The sequence below is a fragment of the Gadus macrocephalus genome, chromosome 19, assembly GCF_031168955.1.
Source record: "Gadus macrocephalus chromosome 19, ASM3116895v1".
In the NCBI taxonomy this organism is placed as follows: domain Eukaryota; kingdom Metazoa; phylum Chordata; class Actinopteri; order Gadiformes; family Gadidae; genus Gadus; species Gadus macrocephalus.
Genome location: NC_082400.1, coordinates 17,652,996 through 17,671,241, shown reverse-complemented (window position 1 = coordinate 17,671,241; position 18,246 = coordinate 17,652,996). Strand labels below are relative to the sequence as shown.

At 51.6% G+C, this 18,246-nt stretch overlaps 1 protein-coding gene across 1 annotated transcript in view; it reads left to right on the top strand.

Annotated features, from left to right (window-relative positions):
• The window catches only part of exoc4 (exocyst complex component 4), a 97,316-nt gene that overhangs the window by 64,063 nt on the left and 15,007 nt on the right, over positions 1-18,246 (top strand). The window contains exons 11-12 of the mRNA XM_060039129.1: positions 13,919-14,021; positions 14,465-14,581. Coding sequence (XP_059895112.1) covers positions 13,919-14,021; positions 14,465-14,581 — 220 coding nt within the window. The remainder of the gene's footprint in view (positions 1-13,918; positions 14,022-14,464; positions 14,582-18,246) is intronic.

Below are 18,246 nucleotides of genomic sequence, written 5' to 3'. Positions count from 1 at the left end.
TTGGCGTGCACGGCGTCGGCCTGCGTGTGTGTTGGCGTGCGCGGCGTCGGCCTGCGTGTGTGTTGGCGTGCACGGCGTCGGCCTGCGTGTGTGTTGGCGTGCGCGGGCGTCCCTGCGTGTGTGTTGGCGTGCGCGGGCGTCGGCCTGCGTGTGTGTTGGCGTGCACGGCGTCCCTGCGTGTGTGTTGGCGTGCACGGCGTCCCTGCGTGTGTGTTGGCGTGCACGGGCGTCCCTGCGTGTGTGTTGGCGTGCGCGGCGTCCCTGCGTGTGTGTTGGCGTGCACGGCGTCCCTGCGTGTGTGTTGGCGTGCACGGCGTCGGCCTGCGTGTGTGTTGGCGTGCACGGCGTCCCTGCGTGTGTGTTGGCGTGCACGGCGTCCCTGCGTGTGTGTTGGCGTGCACGGCGTCCCTGCGTGTGTGTTGGCGTGCACGGCGTCCCTGCGTGTGTGTTGGCGTGCACGGCGTCCCTGCGTGTGTGTTGGCGTGCACGGCGTCCCTGCGTGCCGTCATGGCCGTCCGCTCAGCTCCTCATGTCCCTTCCACCATCTGAAGGCGGAATGGGAAACAGCTTTCTGCGTACGGATCTTTCTGCAATCTTCGCTGTTTTTCCTCTTTTAAAAACATATGGGACACACGCACGGACTCTCGCACGTGCACACAATCTCACACACACGCACACACTCACACACACGCACACACGCACACACCTGCACGCTGTCACATATTGAAGCAACGCATTGAAAGGTCAGTGGCAGCTCAAGGTTGTCCCCCTCCCTCGGGAACTCTCTGAGACACACACACACACACACACACACACACACACACAGACACACAGACACACACCTTTCACTGACGCCCTCATATATGGCCCAACAGCAGTCAGTAGGTTTCATGCTAACTCTACACGCTTTCAGAAAGTGTATTGCTGAGAGTGTGGAAGTGCAGGGAAGGTCATGCCAACTTGAGTCTTTGTGGCAGTGTGCCTGTGTGTGTGTCTCTGTGCATTTGTTTGTACGTGTGCATGTATGTTTGTGTGTGTGTGTGTGTGTGTGTAACACTCATTGTGACTGTGGCCGTTGGCTCACTGTAATGGGGTGTGTGGGAGGGTTTTATCATAGCTGTAGATTTGACGGACACACCGACCCAGGGCTCAGTCCCTGGGATGTGTTCACCCTCCTCCTCCTGTTACCTGGCCCGCCCCCGGGAGTCGGTACACACACTGATGGGGCGTTATCCGCACCGTGTCACCAGCAAACCATTACGGCTTGTGTGACGGCTGTGTGTGTGTTTCTTTAGCATGGAAAATAACACACTCGGATGATGTGAAACTATGTACTGGGGGGGGGGACAGACCATTAGGATTAAGGGTGTGGAAGAAGAAAACACTGGGAGTTGTTATTTATAATCAAGTATGTATTCCTAAGATGAGTTATTAGTCAGTTAACATCCCTGCTTTTGTTTCTCCATGGTTGACTATTGTAAGTGATTTGGTCTGATTGTCCATGTCAAACAGCTTTATAAATATTATGCTTATATTAATAACGTATTTTTTGAATATTATTATTATAGACATTTCCTCAAAAAGCACGCAACACACACACGCATGAACACACACACACACACGTATGCACACACATTTGATATAATAACTTATTTTCCGCGCACACACACACACACACACCACATGGCCGATGTTAGAGCAGTGACATTGACCAGCACTGCCCCCAACCTCAGACCTCCAGCCCCCCCAGCCCGGCCCTCCCTCCCGGGACCCCCCCCCCCCCCCCCTCCCTCCTGGTCCATTTCCCTGTTCGCTTCAAGTGATCTTCCGGGTGTTTCTCCGGGGCCTGTTGAGCAGCGTTCCTTCACTTCCAGCGAGTCGGTCGCCGTCCCCCTCTGGCCGACCTGGTGTCCCCCTCTGGCCGACCTGGTGTCCCCCTCTGGCCGACCTGGTGTCCCCCTCTGGCCGACCTGGTGTCCCCCTCTGGCCGACCTGGTGTCCCCCTCTGGCCGACCTGGTGTCCCCCTCTGGCCGACCTGGTGTCCCCCTCTGGCCGACCTGGTGTCCCCCTCTGGCCGACCTGGTGTCCCCCTCTGGTCGACCTGGTGTCCCCCTCTGGCCGACCTGGTGTCCCCCTCTGGCCGACCTGGTGTCCCCCTCTCTAGGGATCTGTCGCTGACGCCAGTCTGCGTGGGGTACCTGCATACGTGTGTGTGCAGGAAGGTGTGCCTATGGTGATGGATGACAGGCCAGTCAGATTACTCTCAATAATCACAAATCCACAAACGTGTAGTTCACGTCTCCCAAAGTGAGTGATCACAAATATGTTTTAAGATTGCGTGCAGAGAACCCACACACAGCCCGCCTCATTTTGACAAACACAAGAAGAAGAATAAAGTCACACTACACGCTTTTGTTTGCTTCGACTAATCTGCCTCCAAATGATAAGGGTGATTGATGCTGCTGTCGATAGCTTCAGCACTATGATCCGTCTTCCCCCTCACAAAGCTCCCCCTGCATGCTCCCCCGCCGAGAGAGAGAGAGAGAGAGAGAGAGAGAGAGGGAGAGGGGGAGGGAGGGAGGGAGGGAGAGAAACCAAGCCTGAAACCAAGTTTCTGTTGTGTCGAGTTAGAGAGAGAGAGAGAGAGACAGAGAGAGAGAGAGAGAGAGAGGGAGAGAGGGAGAGAGAGAGGGAGGGAGAGAGAGAGGGAGAGGGAGGGAGAGTGCCAGAGCCATTACTAACCCGTATGGACTTTCTATATGTCAGACGTGACTATCGCTGATGTCTGGTATTCTCCCCCATCTCCGGCGATGGTTCTTGAGAGGATAAGTCTCAGCGCTGGCTTTAATTAGGCCTGCCCACGTCTGCCCTGACCCTCAGCACTCTGCCGCAGCAGAGAGAGTGCTGAGGGAGAAACGAGAAGAACTAGAGCTGGCACCCAAAAAGAAGAACCTCGTTAAAGGGAAGGGCACCCTGGTGCATCTCAACGAGGAATGCGTAGCCAAGGCTTTTTAGCAGATAAACAACGACTCTAATGTTGTTGAGTGAGGTGTCAGGTAGAGGACGGCGTTCTACACTAGCATGGAAACCCTGACTCTTTTGTGAAGCTTGAGTTGTATGAGAGAGCCTGGGGCTTAGAGCTTGAGCTGTAATTGGGTGGATTGGTTGGTCTGAAGGCGGGTCAAAGTAGGGGAAACAGGCAGCTCAATGGAACAATAGCTGAAAACACAAATCCAATGGACAAGGGAAGTAAGGAAGGTTGACCTTTTAGAAGCAGTGCATTAGGTCTGACTATCCCTTTACTATATTGCCAGTACAATGTTTGAGTATGTTTATGTTGCACCATGCTCCCAGATCTCCATGGTGCTACAGCACGTTGTACTGAACTGCATGTAGGCCTAATCAATCAGTATGTGTTTGTGTCCCAGCAGCGCGGCCTCCTGCCTGTCTGCTCAGCGCCTGCTGGGAGCCACTTGGTCGTGGGCCTCTAAGTTGTTTAATTAGGAGGGAAAAGAGGCACACTTAAAGCCTGGAACACAGAGGCAACGACTAGCCAAATGTTTAGCTGCACCTGCTCTCATGGGTGCTCCGATGAGTACCATTGTGTATCTCTCACACACACACACACACACACACACACACACACACACACACACACACACACACACACACACACACACACACACACACACACACACACACACACACACACACACACACACACACACACACCCAAGTGTGCACACGAACACACACACGTCAGAGTTTTTATGGTCCCCTTGACGATTTATTCTTAAGCGAGCACATGGCTTCACTTATTATTAGAAATCCATGACGATAGGCACCTGTGCAAAGGATTCAATGGGCTTTTTTTTATCCGTATACGAGCAATTATACACACACACGCACAAAGAAAACCACCAACACAACACGCCCTCAAAGAAACACACACACACACACACACACACACACACACACACACACACACACACACACACACACACACACACACACACACACACTTTACCAGCATTGGGCAGAGCAATCACCAGTCTTTTCTGTCAGTATTGACTGCTGTTTAACAGTAGTCACAAAGACTGCGGTGATTTGGGGACCCTAGGGCCCTCGTTCAGCCTCTGCAGACACTCTGCATCCACACCACGCAGGAGGAAACCTTCTGGAAGGCCTGTGTGGACGTGTGTGTTTGATTGCAGTGAAGAGTGAAGAAGGTGTGAGAGAGAGAGGGACTGACAGAGAGAGCGAGAGCCTGGCAGTCCTTCACGCCAGGCTTGAAGGAGCAGACTGGTCGTGGTGGTAGAGCCACCTAACCATCTCTTCTGGCCTCTATTAATAACATGTTACCAACATTACATCTTTCTTGTACCAAATTTGCCGAACGATAGCATTAACCTCCTCGTAGTCGTTAGATTGTTTGTGTTTGTAGACAGAATAGTGAATCCTTACAAGTTCTTTCCACAACAATGTCTATTCCCAAATACCAAAGCTCCTGATGCTGTTCACATGAATGACGAGGAGCAGCGCCTGCTGTTTAGCTTAGCACGCTGACAGCGACCCGGGATGCTCCGGGGGTTTCGGTGCCTTGCCGTTGGAGACTACTGAGTAGGACGTCCTGGGTGTGGTGTATTGGAAAGGAGGCAACGTTATCTTTTGAAAGCAGATTCACACGAAGGCTGGTTACCCTCAATGACGCCACCATCGGAGATGGCTTTCAAGATCGCTTAAGAATGCAATAGATAATTTGGAGCCACCAAAGAACCGTCGTCAATCCACACCAGAGACATCAGAGGCCCCCCTCCCTAATGCCTCCGGTGAGTTCATCCACTGCTCTCGGCCAAGACTCCCTGATCCTCCTCCTCCTACTCCTCCTCCCTGTGTGTCTCCTCCTCATCCTCCTCCTCCTCCCCCTCCCTCTCCTCCTCCTCCCCCTCCTCCCTGTGTGTCTCCTCCTCCTCCCCCTCCTCCTCCTCTCTCCTCCCCCTCCTCCTCCTCCTCTCTCCTCTCTCCTCCTCCTCCTCCCTCTCCTCCTCCTCCCCCTCCCTCTCCTCTCTCCTCCTCCCCCTCCTCCTCCCTCCCTCTCCTCCTCCTCCTCCTCCTCCCTCTCCTCCCCTCCTCCTCCTCCTCCTCCTCCTCCTCTATCAGAGATAATGGAGAGCAGCGAGTGAGCGACGCGTAGGTTAAGACGGACTGCAGGAAGTGGCGCAGCGGGCTGGCAGGAAGTGGCGCAGCGGGCTGGCAGGAAGTGGCGCAGCGGGCTGGCAGGAAGTGGCGCAGCGGGCTGGCAGGAAGTGGCGCAGCGGGCTGGCAGGAAGTGGCGCAGTGGGCTGGCAGGAAGTGGCGCAGCGGGCTGGCAGGAAGTGGCGCAGCGGGCTGGCAGGAAGTGGCGCAGCGGGCTGGCAGGAAGTGGAGTAGCGGGCTGGCAGGAAGTGAAGCAGCGGGCTGGCAGGAAGTGGCGCAGCGGGCGCGGGCCCGGCGGCCGCGAGGTGATCTGTCTTGGCGGCGCGGCGCGGCGCAGCGTCAGCTAAACGAGGCCATCTCATTTCCTGTTTGCTCCAGGAAGCAGCTGTCTGCGGGCCGCCGTAGCCGGCTCCTCCGCGCCCTGTCATCAATCTCTCCGTTTTAATTGGTCGCCGCCGCCGCGGTACCACGGCAACAACTCACACACGCATACCTACGCACACTCATCGTGCACGCATGCATGCACACACGCATACACACGGACACCCTTGTGCACGTAGGCCCCCTGCTGACACGCACACACACATACACAGAGCATTATTAATAGACTTTCACACTTGCAGACCTTGTGCGGTGCACACGTGAACGCATTACGGGCCAACACGCGACAGACGCATACGTAGGGTAATCCCATGAGTGCCTTCCGACTCCTCGTCTGCATACACACACGCACACACACACAAAATGAAGACGATGTTATCTCAACACAGTTGCCTTCGGGGATGTTTAAACTACTAAGGCGCGTGATTCCAGAGTCACGGCATTAAACTGCTTCACTCTTTTAACAACTCTCACTCCCGAGTCCATTTCAACCTCAATAGAATGACGCCGAGAGGCGTGCAGCGAGCGCCTGCCTGTAGTAGGTCCAGTTAGACCGGGGGAGGGCAGGGAGGGGGCAGCCGAGGTGAGGGAACACTGTAACCAGTCCTAACTCTTTGTTCCCACTCTCCCCTCAGTCTCTCTCGCTGCCTCTGTGCCTCACCTTCCCTTTATTTCTTTCTTCCTGCCTCTCTCACGTATGCTACATGTGTCATTAATGAGGAGCATCTCTTGAAGGCAAGGGTGACCCTTGGCACTGGAGATGTGGTCATTAGCTGGGATTACATCATCCCCGTAGAAGGGCTGGTCTATGAACACCATTAATACCTGCTACTATACTGTGTGTTGGTGAGCAGTGAGCATGTACATTAAACACACACACACACACACACACACACACACACACACACACACACACACACACACACACACACACACACACACACACATATCTATTGTCTGGTAAAATAGTGCATCTCACCACCTTATTATTTTGGGCAGACGTGCGCGCAGCAGAAGCCAGTGGATGTTATGCAGTGTTGTTGGGGAGAGCCTGCTGTTCTCTAGCTGTCTGGTGGGGTTTAGTGTGGGAGGGAACCATATGTACTTCACCACAGCACGCCGTTACACTGCAGCTGCTGAGGCACACGCGCAAATGTCAAATACTTTACCCAGACACACAATCACAAACTCACGAAAACCTGTACAGCTTTTAGATTGCAAACCATCAACCAAATGGAGTCTCAACACAGTTGTCAGAGGGGCTACAGGTAGAGAACACAGTGCCATCCAGTGGCCAGTGGAGGTCATTGCATGAGGAATTGCATCCCTGGTCCCTGGTGGCAGTCACATGAGGCATCCCTGAGCAACAGGGCTTTTACTAATTGAACAGGAGGCTGGAATGGCAGGGCAGGCATGGCAAGACAGCTGGGTCTCAATAGGTTTGCTTCAACTCCTCTTATTAAAGTTTACTTTCTTTGTAAAGAGCCTTCAAATCGAATACTGTTTGTATCAAAGTGCTTACAGATTATTGTGCAGTAACAAGGTTACTAGGTTTGAACACAATAACAGGAGGTGCAAACACAAAATACTAAAAACAAGACATCAAATTGCAGTAGGCAAGTGAATAAAGATTTGGTTTCAGTCTAGCTCCAATAAGTCTTACCTTTGAGGAAGCTTCACATTCAGCATAGATTCAGAAGAGTGTATGTGAAATACAGTTGGTGAATTTGCATAATTCCCAAACAGCCTATCTCACCAGACCCAATCTGTATCCGGCGTCCTATGAGCCATGGACAGGCCCTCTCCATTATGTTACTTATTCTGACATTTTGATGAAATCTAAAACTAGAACTGTGAGTGATATGATGATCGCTGCAGAGCTGGAGATGATGGAGGTTGAAACACAAGATATAGATATTGTTATCGAACTCATAGTCAATATGAAAACATAAACAAGATAATTCCCTTAATATCTCTATCTCCCTCTATCTGTATACAAGATGCACTTGCTATCAACACGTGCGCGCACGCGTTTTGCCGTAGGATTCAGTGCGTGCTGTCCTCTTCTCTGGGGGTCCACCCATCAGGTTGATCGGCTCCGGGGTATTGTGGGAGATTCGAAGGTGCTGATTCTCTAATCTATCTTGTCATAGCCCCCCCGCCCCCCCGCTCCTCTCAGTGGTTCAGAGAGAGACCAATCGGCCACTTCACCTCCCGACGGGCCTTTATTCCCTGCCGTTGGAGATGGAGCCGTGCGAACGGAGCTCGTCCGTGTTCCTGGTTACCTACCAAGTGTTTGCGTTCCCCAGGAGCCTTCTCTTTTTCCTCGGTGCACCCCTCCCCTCAGAGAGGATGAACTGCGGCCCCCCTTTGGAATAAGTGTGTAATTCTATTCCGAGTTATGCTCTAACAATGAACACACAGGGCACGGCATCTACAATTATCAAGTTCCAGGCCCCAGGCGCTGACATCTGTTTCCTAATGACGGCTAATTAGATGCTGTCATGTGCAATCAACAGCAGTCGCTGCTAAGGAAGTGGGATTGGAGTGCGTCTGACGGTGATCCAGAGGAGCCAACACACCCTCCAGGAGGGGGGGCGGGGGGGCGGGGGGGGGATGTTGTTACACACCCCTTTAGAATCTCAATGTGAGAATGTGTGCGCGTGTTTGTGCACATGCATATACGTATGTGTGCATGTCTTAGGGAGCGACTGGAGGTTTAGCTAAAGCACGAGGGACGGTGAGTGTGATTACTACTGAGCCTCGCTGCAGCCCGTCGCGCCCGCCCTGCCTCAGTTGTTTATCTCTTTGTGGGGGAATGGCTTTCTTTAGGACACTTTCATATCAAAACAATTATCGTCAAATTGATCAGTGGGTGGTAAGAGGTTGAATCGATCTGTGGCGTTGAACCAGCAGCCCAAAAGAACCAAGGAAAGTGGTCTAAATCTGTTCAATTTAAAGGCTTTGCCATTTCGGTCACGTGACAATTTCTGATGGAAACAGCCTCAATTGTGGAAATAGTCGTCGCAGTTTAATTTTGCTAATGCAAATACCAAATGTTGAACGACGGTTACGAACAAATCCAGTATTACCATGCATGTATGTACCGAGCCACGTTCAAATGATGTTTTATGGATTTCGCGGGTTCACACGCAGCAAGATCAATCCCAATACCCATGGCATTGTATGGTCTAATTGGAACAAATGATTGCATTGGAATGCGTAGTAATACACCTTGAAACGGGCTTAGATCCCGATTGTAAAGCATATCTAGGCACACACACTTTAATGCCTACCACATAAATATACTTGCATTTCAGCATAATCCCATTATTGCATTACAGGGTTTATGTTAACAGGTTAAGCTCATTTGACACAAACACCTCATGTTGTGTAAACCATTAACATTTCATACTTCGGCGTTGATGCTTATTATTATTTTAGTGCTACATGGAGATCAATGTCCAGTAAAACACAGTTCATACAGGGATTCACCAGTGAGATTCACTCAGACACATCCAGTGGTTGTTGTTACTGTGTTCACTAGACTGTCTTGGGCTGGGATTCGTGGCCAGTGACCTTTGCCAGGGCTCTGACGTTGCTTGGAAACAGCCCACCTGGTGTATTGCCGAAATGTCTCGCGTCACATGCATTTTTTCAATGTATGTGTTTATCTGAATGCTACGTTTTGTCCAAGTGTGCGTGTGTGTGTGTGTGTGTGTGTGTGTGTGTGTGGGGGTTAATTTGTTAACTATCATTGTGATTAACAACATCAGCCATTGCTGTCTTTCTATGTCAACTTCACACCATCTGCCAGACAGGCATATCCTCCAAGGTCTCGATCATACTCACCGCGCCGAGAGCCATTTTCCTTACAGGAGACTTTGGAGAAGCCTATCCTCTCTACCCTCCCTGCCCCAACAAATTACTTACTGCTACATGATCCATCCCCAATCTCAATCAATTCATGGCCTGTATATTAAGGTTACGATCTACCTCAACGGTACCATGACAATGGCCAGCTGCAGTGCTCCCTGTGCCACTGCTGACGGTTGCAGAGGCGTTGATGTGCTCGGAGCATGGTGTCCCAGCGGTACAATTAAAGGCCTGTTTTACCTCCAGCCCGACTTCTCCAGACTCCCGGCTGCTTGAGCACTCTCCTGAAGGGGCTGCGGGGCCAATCGGCTCCAGATGGCTATCTGGCTCTCCCCATAAAGAATGAAACCGCTGCCCTCGCTGTGTTATTTAACCGGTATCACTCACAGAACCGCCAGAGATCCATCTGTGTGCTGCAGGCCCTAGCTTGAGGTTCAATCCACCTTGTTGCAGAGGAACAGGACTCCCCCAGTGTGTTTGGGTGCCACATGTTGGCTTAGGTATTGCTTTGTCATGCAGTAGATTTATCGGGCGATATGATTGTTGTAGCTGTAATTAGGTTCTTGCTTTGCTGACGGAATCGATGCCCTCATGCTACGGTCCTTTAATGGATCGTTTTTGAAGGACTGCTTCTTTGCTTTGGTAGACTTGAAGTCCAGCTTGGTCAAACTCTCCGTCTCTTTGAGCGAGCCGATTCGCACACACAGCTCAACTTTATTTGCTGACTTATTGGCACTTTTGAGGAAAAGTTGATTGTGTGTCTTTGAGTGTGCGTGTGTCTTTGTGTGTCTGTGTATGTGTGTTTGTGCACGTGTGCGTATGCGTGCGTGACCATATGTGTGCCCATATGTGTGCATGCACGTTAAAGCATCGGCCATCCATCATGCGGCCCCTGATCCATTGCTCCTGCCTGGCTGTGTCTCCGGCTGTCTGCAGCCCACTAACCTCCTGCCTCTGCTGCGCACGCACAAACGCACGCATGAGCGCATGCACACAGGCACAGAGGCACACACATACATCTGTACGCACGCACAGACACAGGTGCACAGTACTCACGCTCAGGTGCACAGACATACACACATATATGCACTCTCTTTCATGCTTACCTTTGCAATTCCTAATTTCTCTTTTATCCTCCTCTCCATCTTTTCCTAATTTAGTCCTGTGATCCCCTGTTCCTGACACCCTGCAGAACATCCCATCAATAACCTCTCTCTCTCTCTCTCGCTCTCGCTCTCGCTCTCGCTCTCGCTCTCGCTCTCTCTCTCGCTCTCTCTCTCTCTCTCTCTCTCTCTCTCTCTCTCTCTCTCTCTCTCTCTCTCTCTCTCTCTCTCTCTCTCTCTCCCCCCCCCCTCCATGACCCTTTCTCCCCTCCCCCCCCCCCCCTTCATCCCCCCCCCCCCCCCCCCCCCCCCCCTTCATCCCCCTCTCCCCTCACTCTCCCCCCCCCCCCCCCCCCCCCCCCCCCCTTCATCCCCCTCTCCCCTCACTCTCCCCCCCCCCCCCCCCCCCTTCATCCCCCTCTCCCCCCCCCCCCCTCCCCCCCTTCATCCCCCTCCCCCCCCCCCCCCCCCCAGTACGATAAGGCCCGTTTAAGTTCGGCGAGCGGTCAGACACCACGCGCTGCGGCCGCGGCCACTAACCCGTGGCCCCGCGGGTTAGTGGCCGCGGGGGTTAGTGGGTTAGTGGCCCCGCGGGTTAGTGGCCCCGGGGGTTAGTGGCCCCGCGGGTTAGTGGCCCCGGGGGTTAGTGGCCCCGGGGGTTAGTGGCCCCGGGGGTTAGTGGCCCCGCGGGTTAGTGGCCCCGGGGGTTAGTGGGTTAGTGGCCCCGGGGGTTAGTGGCCCCGCGGGTTAGTGGCCCCGGGGGTTAGTGGCCCCGGGGGTTAGTGGCCCCGGGGGTTAGTGGCCCCGGGGGTTAGTGGGTTAGTGGCCCCGGGGGTTAGTGGGTTAGTGGCCCCGCGGGTTAGTGGCCCCGGGGGTTAGTGGCCCCGCGGGTTAGTGGCCCCGGGGGTTAGTGGGTTAGTGGCCCCGCGGGTTAGTGGCCCCGCGGGTTAGTGGCCCCGCGGGTTAGTGGCCCCGCGGGTTAGTGGCCCCGTGGGTTAGTGGCCCCGTGGGTTAGTGGCCCCGCGGGTTAGTGGGTTAGTGGGCGAGACGACTCCGCTGACCGCTGATCCTCTGGTTAATGCAGGCTGCATCGGTACCCCGCGCCCCGATGTGTTACCGCTGGACCGGCCGACAGCACAAACACCTGCTCTCAGCCGGACACGGGACCCCGACACGACCGCCGCCGCCAAGCCCCCCGTCAGCGGCGCGTGTGTGTGGGTGTGTGTGTCTGTCACTGTGCCTGTGTCTGTGTGTGTGTGTGTGTGTCCATGTAATGAAGTGAATGCATTTTACATAATTGTGGTCCTAAATATGAATGTCTGGTCCTGATTCCTGTCTTGTAACGTAGCTCCTGTGATGCTACACTGAGGGGACGTCTCCGTCTGAAGCTCAGCTGAGCGCTCAGCCCTGATGTGATTTGCGTACCCTCTCACTCGGATGCTTCCCATTAACTAGACGATGCTATACAGCGACGCAGCCTTCTACCACCAGCTGCACGGCATTAACATCAGCTCCTCAAGGGCTCAATCCCCACCACCGCCACCCCTCACACTCACTTATGGCCCTGAAGTCCAAGCCAGGGGAACTCCTACTGTAGACCCAGTAACTCATAGTAACTCCTACTGTAGTCCCAGTAACTCCTAGTTACTCCTACTGTAGTCCCAGTAACTCATAGTAACTCCTACTGTAGTCCCAGTAACTCCTAGTTACTCCTACTGTAGTCCCAGTAACTCCTAGTTACTCCTACTGTAGTCCCAGTAACTCCTAGTTACTCCTACTGTAGTCCCAGTAACTCATAGTAACTCCTACTGTAGTCCCAGTAACTCCTAGTTACTCCTACTGTAGTCCCAGTAACTCATAGTACCTCCTACTGTAGTCCCAGTAACTCCTAGTTACTCCTACTGTAGACCCAGTAACTCATAGTAACTCCTACTGTAGTCCCAGTAACTCATAGTAACTCCTACTGTAGTCCCAGTAACTCCTAGTTACTCCTACTGTAGTCCCAGTAACTCATAGTAACTCCTACTGTAGTCCCAGTAACTCATAGTTACTCCTACTGTAGTCCCAGTAACTCATAGTAACTCCTACTGTAGTCCCAGTAACTCCTAGTTACTCCTACTGTAGTCCCAGTAACTCCTAGTTACTCCTACTGTAGTCCCAGTAACTCATAGTACCTCCTACTGTAGTCCCAGTAACTCCTAGTTACTCCTACTGTAGACCCAGTAACTCATAGTAACTCCTACTGTAGTCCCAGTAACTCATAGTAACTCCTACTGTAGTCCCAGTAACTCCTAGTTACTCCTACTGTAGTCCCAGTAACTCATAGTACTCCTACTGTAGTCCCAGTAACTCATAGTTACTCCTACTGTAGTCCCAGTAACTCATAGTAACTCCTACTGTAGTCCCAGTAACTCCTAGTTACTCCTACTGTAGTCCCAGTAACTCATAGTAACTCCTACTGTAGTCCCAGTAACTCCTAGTTACTCCTACTGTAGTCCCAGTAACTCCTAGTTACTCCTACTGTAGTCCCAGTAACTCATAGTACCTCCTACTGTAGTCCCAGTAACTCCTAGTTACTCCTACTGTAGACCCAGTAACTCATAGTAACTCCTACTGTAGTCCCAGTAACTCATAGTAACTCCTACTGTAGTCCCAGTAACTCCTAGTTACTCCTACTGTAGTCCCAGTAACTCATAGTACTCCTACTGTAGTCCCAGTAACTTATAGTTACTCCTACTGTAGTCCCAGTAACTCATAGTAACTCCTACTGTAGTCCCAGTAACTCCTAGTTACTCCTACTGTAGTCCCAGTAACTCATAGTAACTCCTACTGTAGTCCCAGTAACTCCTAGTTACTCCTACTGTAGTCCCAGTAACTCATAGTAACTCCTACTGTAGTCACAGTAACTCATAGTTACTCCTACTGTAGTCACAGTAACTTATAGTAGCCCCTACTGTAGTCACAGTAACTCATAGTTACTCCTACTGTAGTCACAGTAACTCATAGTATCTGGTACTATATTACCGGTAACTCAGTGACTTCATACATAGCAACAGTAACTCCTAGTAACTCCTACCATAGCAACAGTAACTCCTAGTAACTCCTACCATAGCAACAGTAACTCATAGTAACTCTTACCATAGCAACAGTAACTCCTAGTAACTCCTACCATAGCAACAGTACCTCATAGTAACTCCTACCATATAACCAGTAACTCCTAGTAACTCCTACCATAGCAACAGTAGCTCCTGGTAAGTCCTACCATAGCAACAGTAACGCATGGTAACTCCTACCAGAGCAACAGTAACTCCTGGTACCTGGTACTGGTTCTAAGGTCTTCCTTGTGTCCCCTTCTCTGCAGCTTCATCCAGGAGATAGAGATGAACATGGGCCCCAGCCAGGCCAAGCAGTGCCAACTGCGCACCTTCCTCACCTACTACATCAATGACCTCTTCCTCAACCAGGTCAGTCGGTCTTGCAGCATAGGATCACCTCCGGGTACGTCACGGTGATCCAGGCCTAGGGGAGGCCATGCTTAGAGGAGTTGGACATGGAGTAAGACTGGAGCCCCTGAAGAAGACTGTGAGGAAGTTGTGTTATACCTCAGGCCGGTTGAGCTGTAGGGAGCAGTCAATACATCTCAATGTGGATTCACAGGACGTGGAAGTGAACCTGATTCATCACCATCTACATATGTTTCCTTCAACACAGTTCACACGCGTGATCCCGTCAACTGCGAATATATTTGACATGATTTGAATCTTGGTTCCCAACATATTATTAAGCAATCCAACACTATGTAACCATGTAGTCTGTCACGTTAAGAGACAGTGTTTATGTGCCAACCCTTTACCAAGGGCCCTGTTCTGTGACGGTAATATGAGCCCTGCTTCGGGCGGACCCCCAGGTGCGGACGGAGATCAACAAGGAGATCGAGTCGGTGAGCCAGGCGGCTGACCCGCTGAAGACCCTGGCCAACGCGGACACCATGAAGCTGCTGGGGGTCCAGAGACCTCTGCTGCAGGTAGGACATAGAGACAGGTTCCTGCAGGGGGTCCAGAGACCACTGCTGCAGGTAGACACAGAGCCAGGGTCCTACAGGGGGTCCAGAGACCACTGCTGCAGGTAGACACAGAGCCAGGGTCCTGCAGGGGGTCCAGAGACCACTGCTGCAGGTAGACACAGAGCCAGGGTCCTGCAGGTGGAGCAGAGGGCTACAGGTGGAGCAGAGTCCTAAAGGTGGAGCAGAGCCATTAAGGTGGAGCAGACTCCTAAAGGTGGAGCAGACTCCTAAAGGTGGAGCAGAGCCCCAAAGGTGGAGCAGACTCCTAAAGGTGGAGCAGACTCCTAAAGGTGGAGCAGAGTCCTAAAGGTGGAGCAGACTCCTAAAGGTGGAGCAGACTCCTAAAGGTGGAGCAGAGTCCTAAAGGTGGAGCAGACTCCTAAAGGTGGAGCAGAGCCCCAAAGGTGGAGCAGACTCCTAAAGGTGGAGCAGAGTCCTAAAGGTGGAGCAGACTCCTAAAGGTGGAGCAGACTCCTAAAGGTGGAGCAGAGTCCTAAAGGTGGAGCAGAGTCCTAAAGGTGGAGAAGGCTCCTAAAGGTGGAGCAGACTCTTAAAGGTGGAGCAGAGCCCCTAGCTCATAGCATGTTGAGCCGCCATCACAAGGTGTGAAATGGCTTCCGGCTGACGCTTCAAGTAGGCATATTATCTTTTTATTTATTTTTTTCTTCTTGGCTATTCTGCTGGTCAGGCTTCCCTTGCCACTCTCTCACAGGGAGTCAGATCGGAGGGGGGGTGGCCCGGTTGTACGTTTGACGTAAGCTGGTAACTTAAAACTGTTAGTTACAACCAACGCATCCAACAGCATTACTTTAACCTATAGTGGGCGATTGAGACCAAATGGGTGGGTGTGTCCAAATGTACATGAACGCTTTATCGTCTTATCGCACAGCTTTCTGCGATCAGGTCGAGGTTTGGAATGGGATTGATCCACAGCACTACTATGTCACCCATTACAGCATGTTTCAGCGAAAATAAGTGTTTCCAGGCTTGGGTTTTTCCTGAACACCTGTCGCCCAAACATCTTGTTAGGCGCGTGTTGAAAGGCAGGGAGGTGAACCAGTGGCTGTCCCAGCGGACCGTTTATGAATCAGGATGGAAGCGTGAACGCGCTGCTGAGATGTGACTTGGAACCCCATGATTAACAGGAGAGTGGGGATAGCAGTTAAATTAATCTTGGAGGGAAAAAAGGTTTGAATGAAACTGAGCATTCAGAGAATACAGACGGATCATTCTTAGGGGGAGGGGCAACAAGGCTGTATATTATCCTGCAACATGAAACACAAAAATATGATTGAATAGCTCCAGTGTCGTTGGCCCTTATTGCTTGATCCCTTATAACGTGTCCTTATCATTGTTTGATACCTCAGGGGAAGGCTATGTGTGCGGGGACATGAGCCAAAGCTCTTTCGGTACCTTACCTTGCCGTGCTACCGTAGCACAATGTCTCCCAAATAGGAATACTCAACAAACGAGGAGAATCTGCACCGCTAAAACAGACACAGTGAAAGGTTTTCCATGTCAGGAAATAATATGTTGGTTGCATAGAAATGTTTTAATGGATTCATTAATTAATGGTGTAAAGCTCTGAGCCCTCTCTGGCTTTGTCCCTTTCGGGGGAATAATTAGCTTACAGCTGCATTAAGCCAGCTCACCCAAACCGGAGGGTCATGTTGTTACGTTTTTACAAGAGAGAAAGCTCCCGACGTTCCATTCATCCCAGGAAGTTATGTGAAAAACCACTAAAAATGATTTGTTCCATCCATACCTGGCTGATTGAATATCTTCCAGGCAGAGCATAAGTAAAGCGAGTTTAGAACCCCTGCCTTAGCATAGCGAAGCAGAACAGCAGCCCGTGTCAGCCCCCGTACCCCCGCTACGCAGGCGAGCGACATGTGACATGTGACATGTGACATGTACAGAGACCAGCCGCCAGGCTGAGGCGTACAGGAGCGCCGCAGACAGGAAGGGAGTCGGCAGCCCGGGCAGATCGTCACTCCACTTCAGCTGTCAGGTTCCAGAGCGGCTGCGTGCTGGAGAGCCAGCACTTCTGTCTCCCAGTAGCGTAAAAAGCAGCAATTGTCAAACTCTTTTTCAGATACAGTGGGGTGTTCTTTTTTCTGCCGTACAAATGCGCAGTGTGAAACGGCGTATTTGTGAGGTGTGTTTGCGTGTGTCTCTTTATGCTCCGTCCCTGCTGATCTCACCATCTCTCCCCTTGCGTGGAGGAACAGGCTGTGCTTGTCGTTAAACTGAGCGATAGCGACGGTGCTTGTCACTTAATTTCAGAGAGAGAGGGAGTGTTCCTCAGCGTTGCCACAACGTTGGCCTCTTATGAAGCAGGAATGCAGCATCTTGCTAATTACCCTGCGGCATCTAATGAGTGTTTCCGATGATAGTGGGGTGCACGATAAAACGCTCCTTTCAGTAAAGGCTCCTTACCTTTTATTATTAGTTTAATTCGGGTACATCCAAACGTTCCTCCTTTCCATCGAGTGCATACGATGATTGTGTTTTTCTGTGCACAAAGGTTTGCATGCTAGGTGGTAGCCTCCAGAATCTCGTAAGGGGAATGTCCTCTGATCTCCTCTGAAGGGTAATTTAGGTGGATAGGAAACCACTGGGGATGATTTGTGTTTTGGATGGTAGTAGTTTTTGCCCTATTTGTCAGCATTTAATAGGTGTGAGTTTAGATCTTTGTCCCCATATTAGTCTGCACTGACTGTCTGTGTTTTTTGTGTACACTTACGAACATGCACTTCAGAGTCAATCATATCTTATTAAGTGTTTTATTAAGTGTCACAAAACTTGATAGAGAGCGAGAGAGACACGCGTGCACAGACCGCTGGCCTCTCCAGCGGTCTGTGCACGCGTGTCCATTTGGGTTGGGGAGAATGTGTGGCTTCCATTTGGCCACAGCACATTAAGCACACGCAGTCACTCCCCTCGCCCGACCACATAGGGGAGGCCGTGGGGGGGACACATTTACGGACGCAGCGGCTCTCCGCAGTCCACCACAGCACACATTAACAGGTGTAGTGTAGTGGGGCCGGTTGGCCCTGGTGGTATACATTAGCAGAATGGGCCTCCATGAGTCAGGCCTGGGAGGGCCCAGTGGGAGTCCTTCACACACACTTATAGAGACACACTCTCACACACACACAAACACACACACTTATAGAGGGGAGGAGCAGAGTACAGACAAACAACACACACACTCAAACACACACGTCATAGAGTGTAGGAGCAGTGCACAGACAAACAACCCACACACACACACACACACACACACACACACACACACACACACACACACACACACACACACACACAGGTTATAGCGTGTAGGAGAATTGTACAGACAAACAACCCCCCCCCACACACACACACACATTGTAGAATGTAGGAGCAGTGTACAGACAAACAACACACACACACACACACACACACACACACACACACACACACACACACACACACACACACACACACTTCATATAGTGTAGGATCAGTGTACAGAAAAACAAAACACACACACACACACAGTATAGAGTCTAGGGACAGTGTACAGACAGACAAAACCCTCTCAGACACAAGCACACTTTATAAAGTGTAGGAACATTGTACAG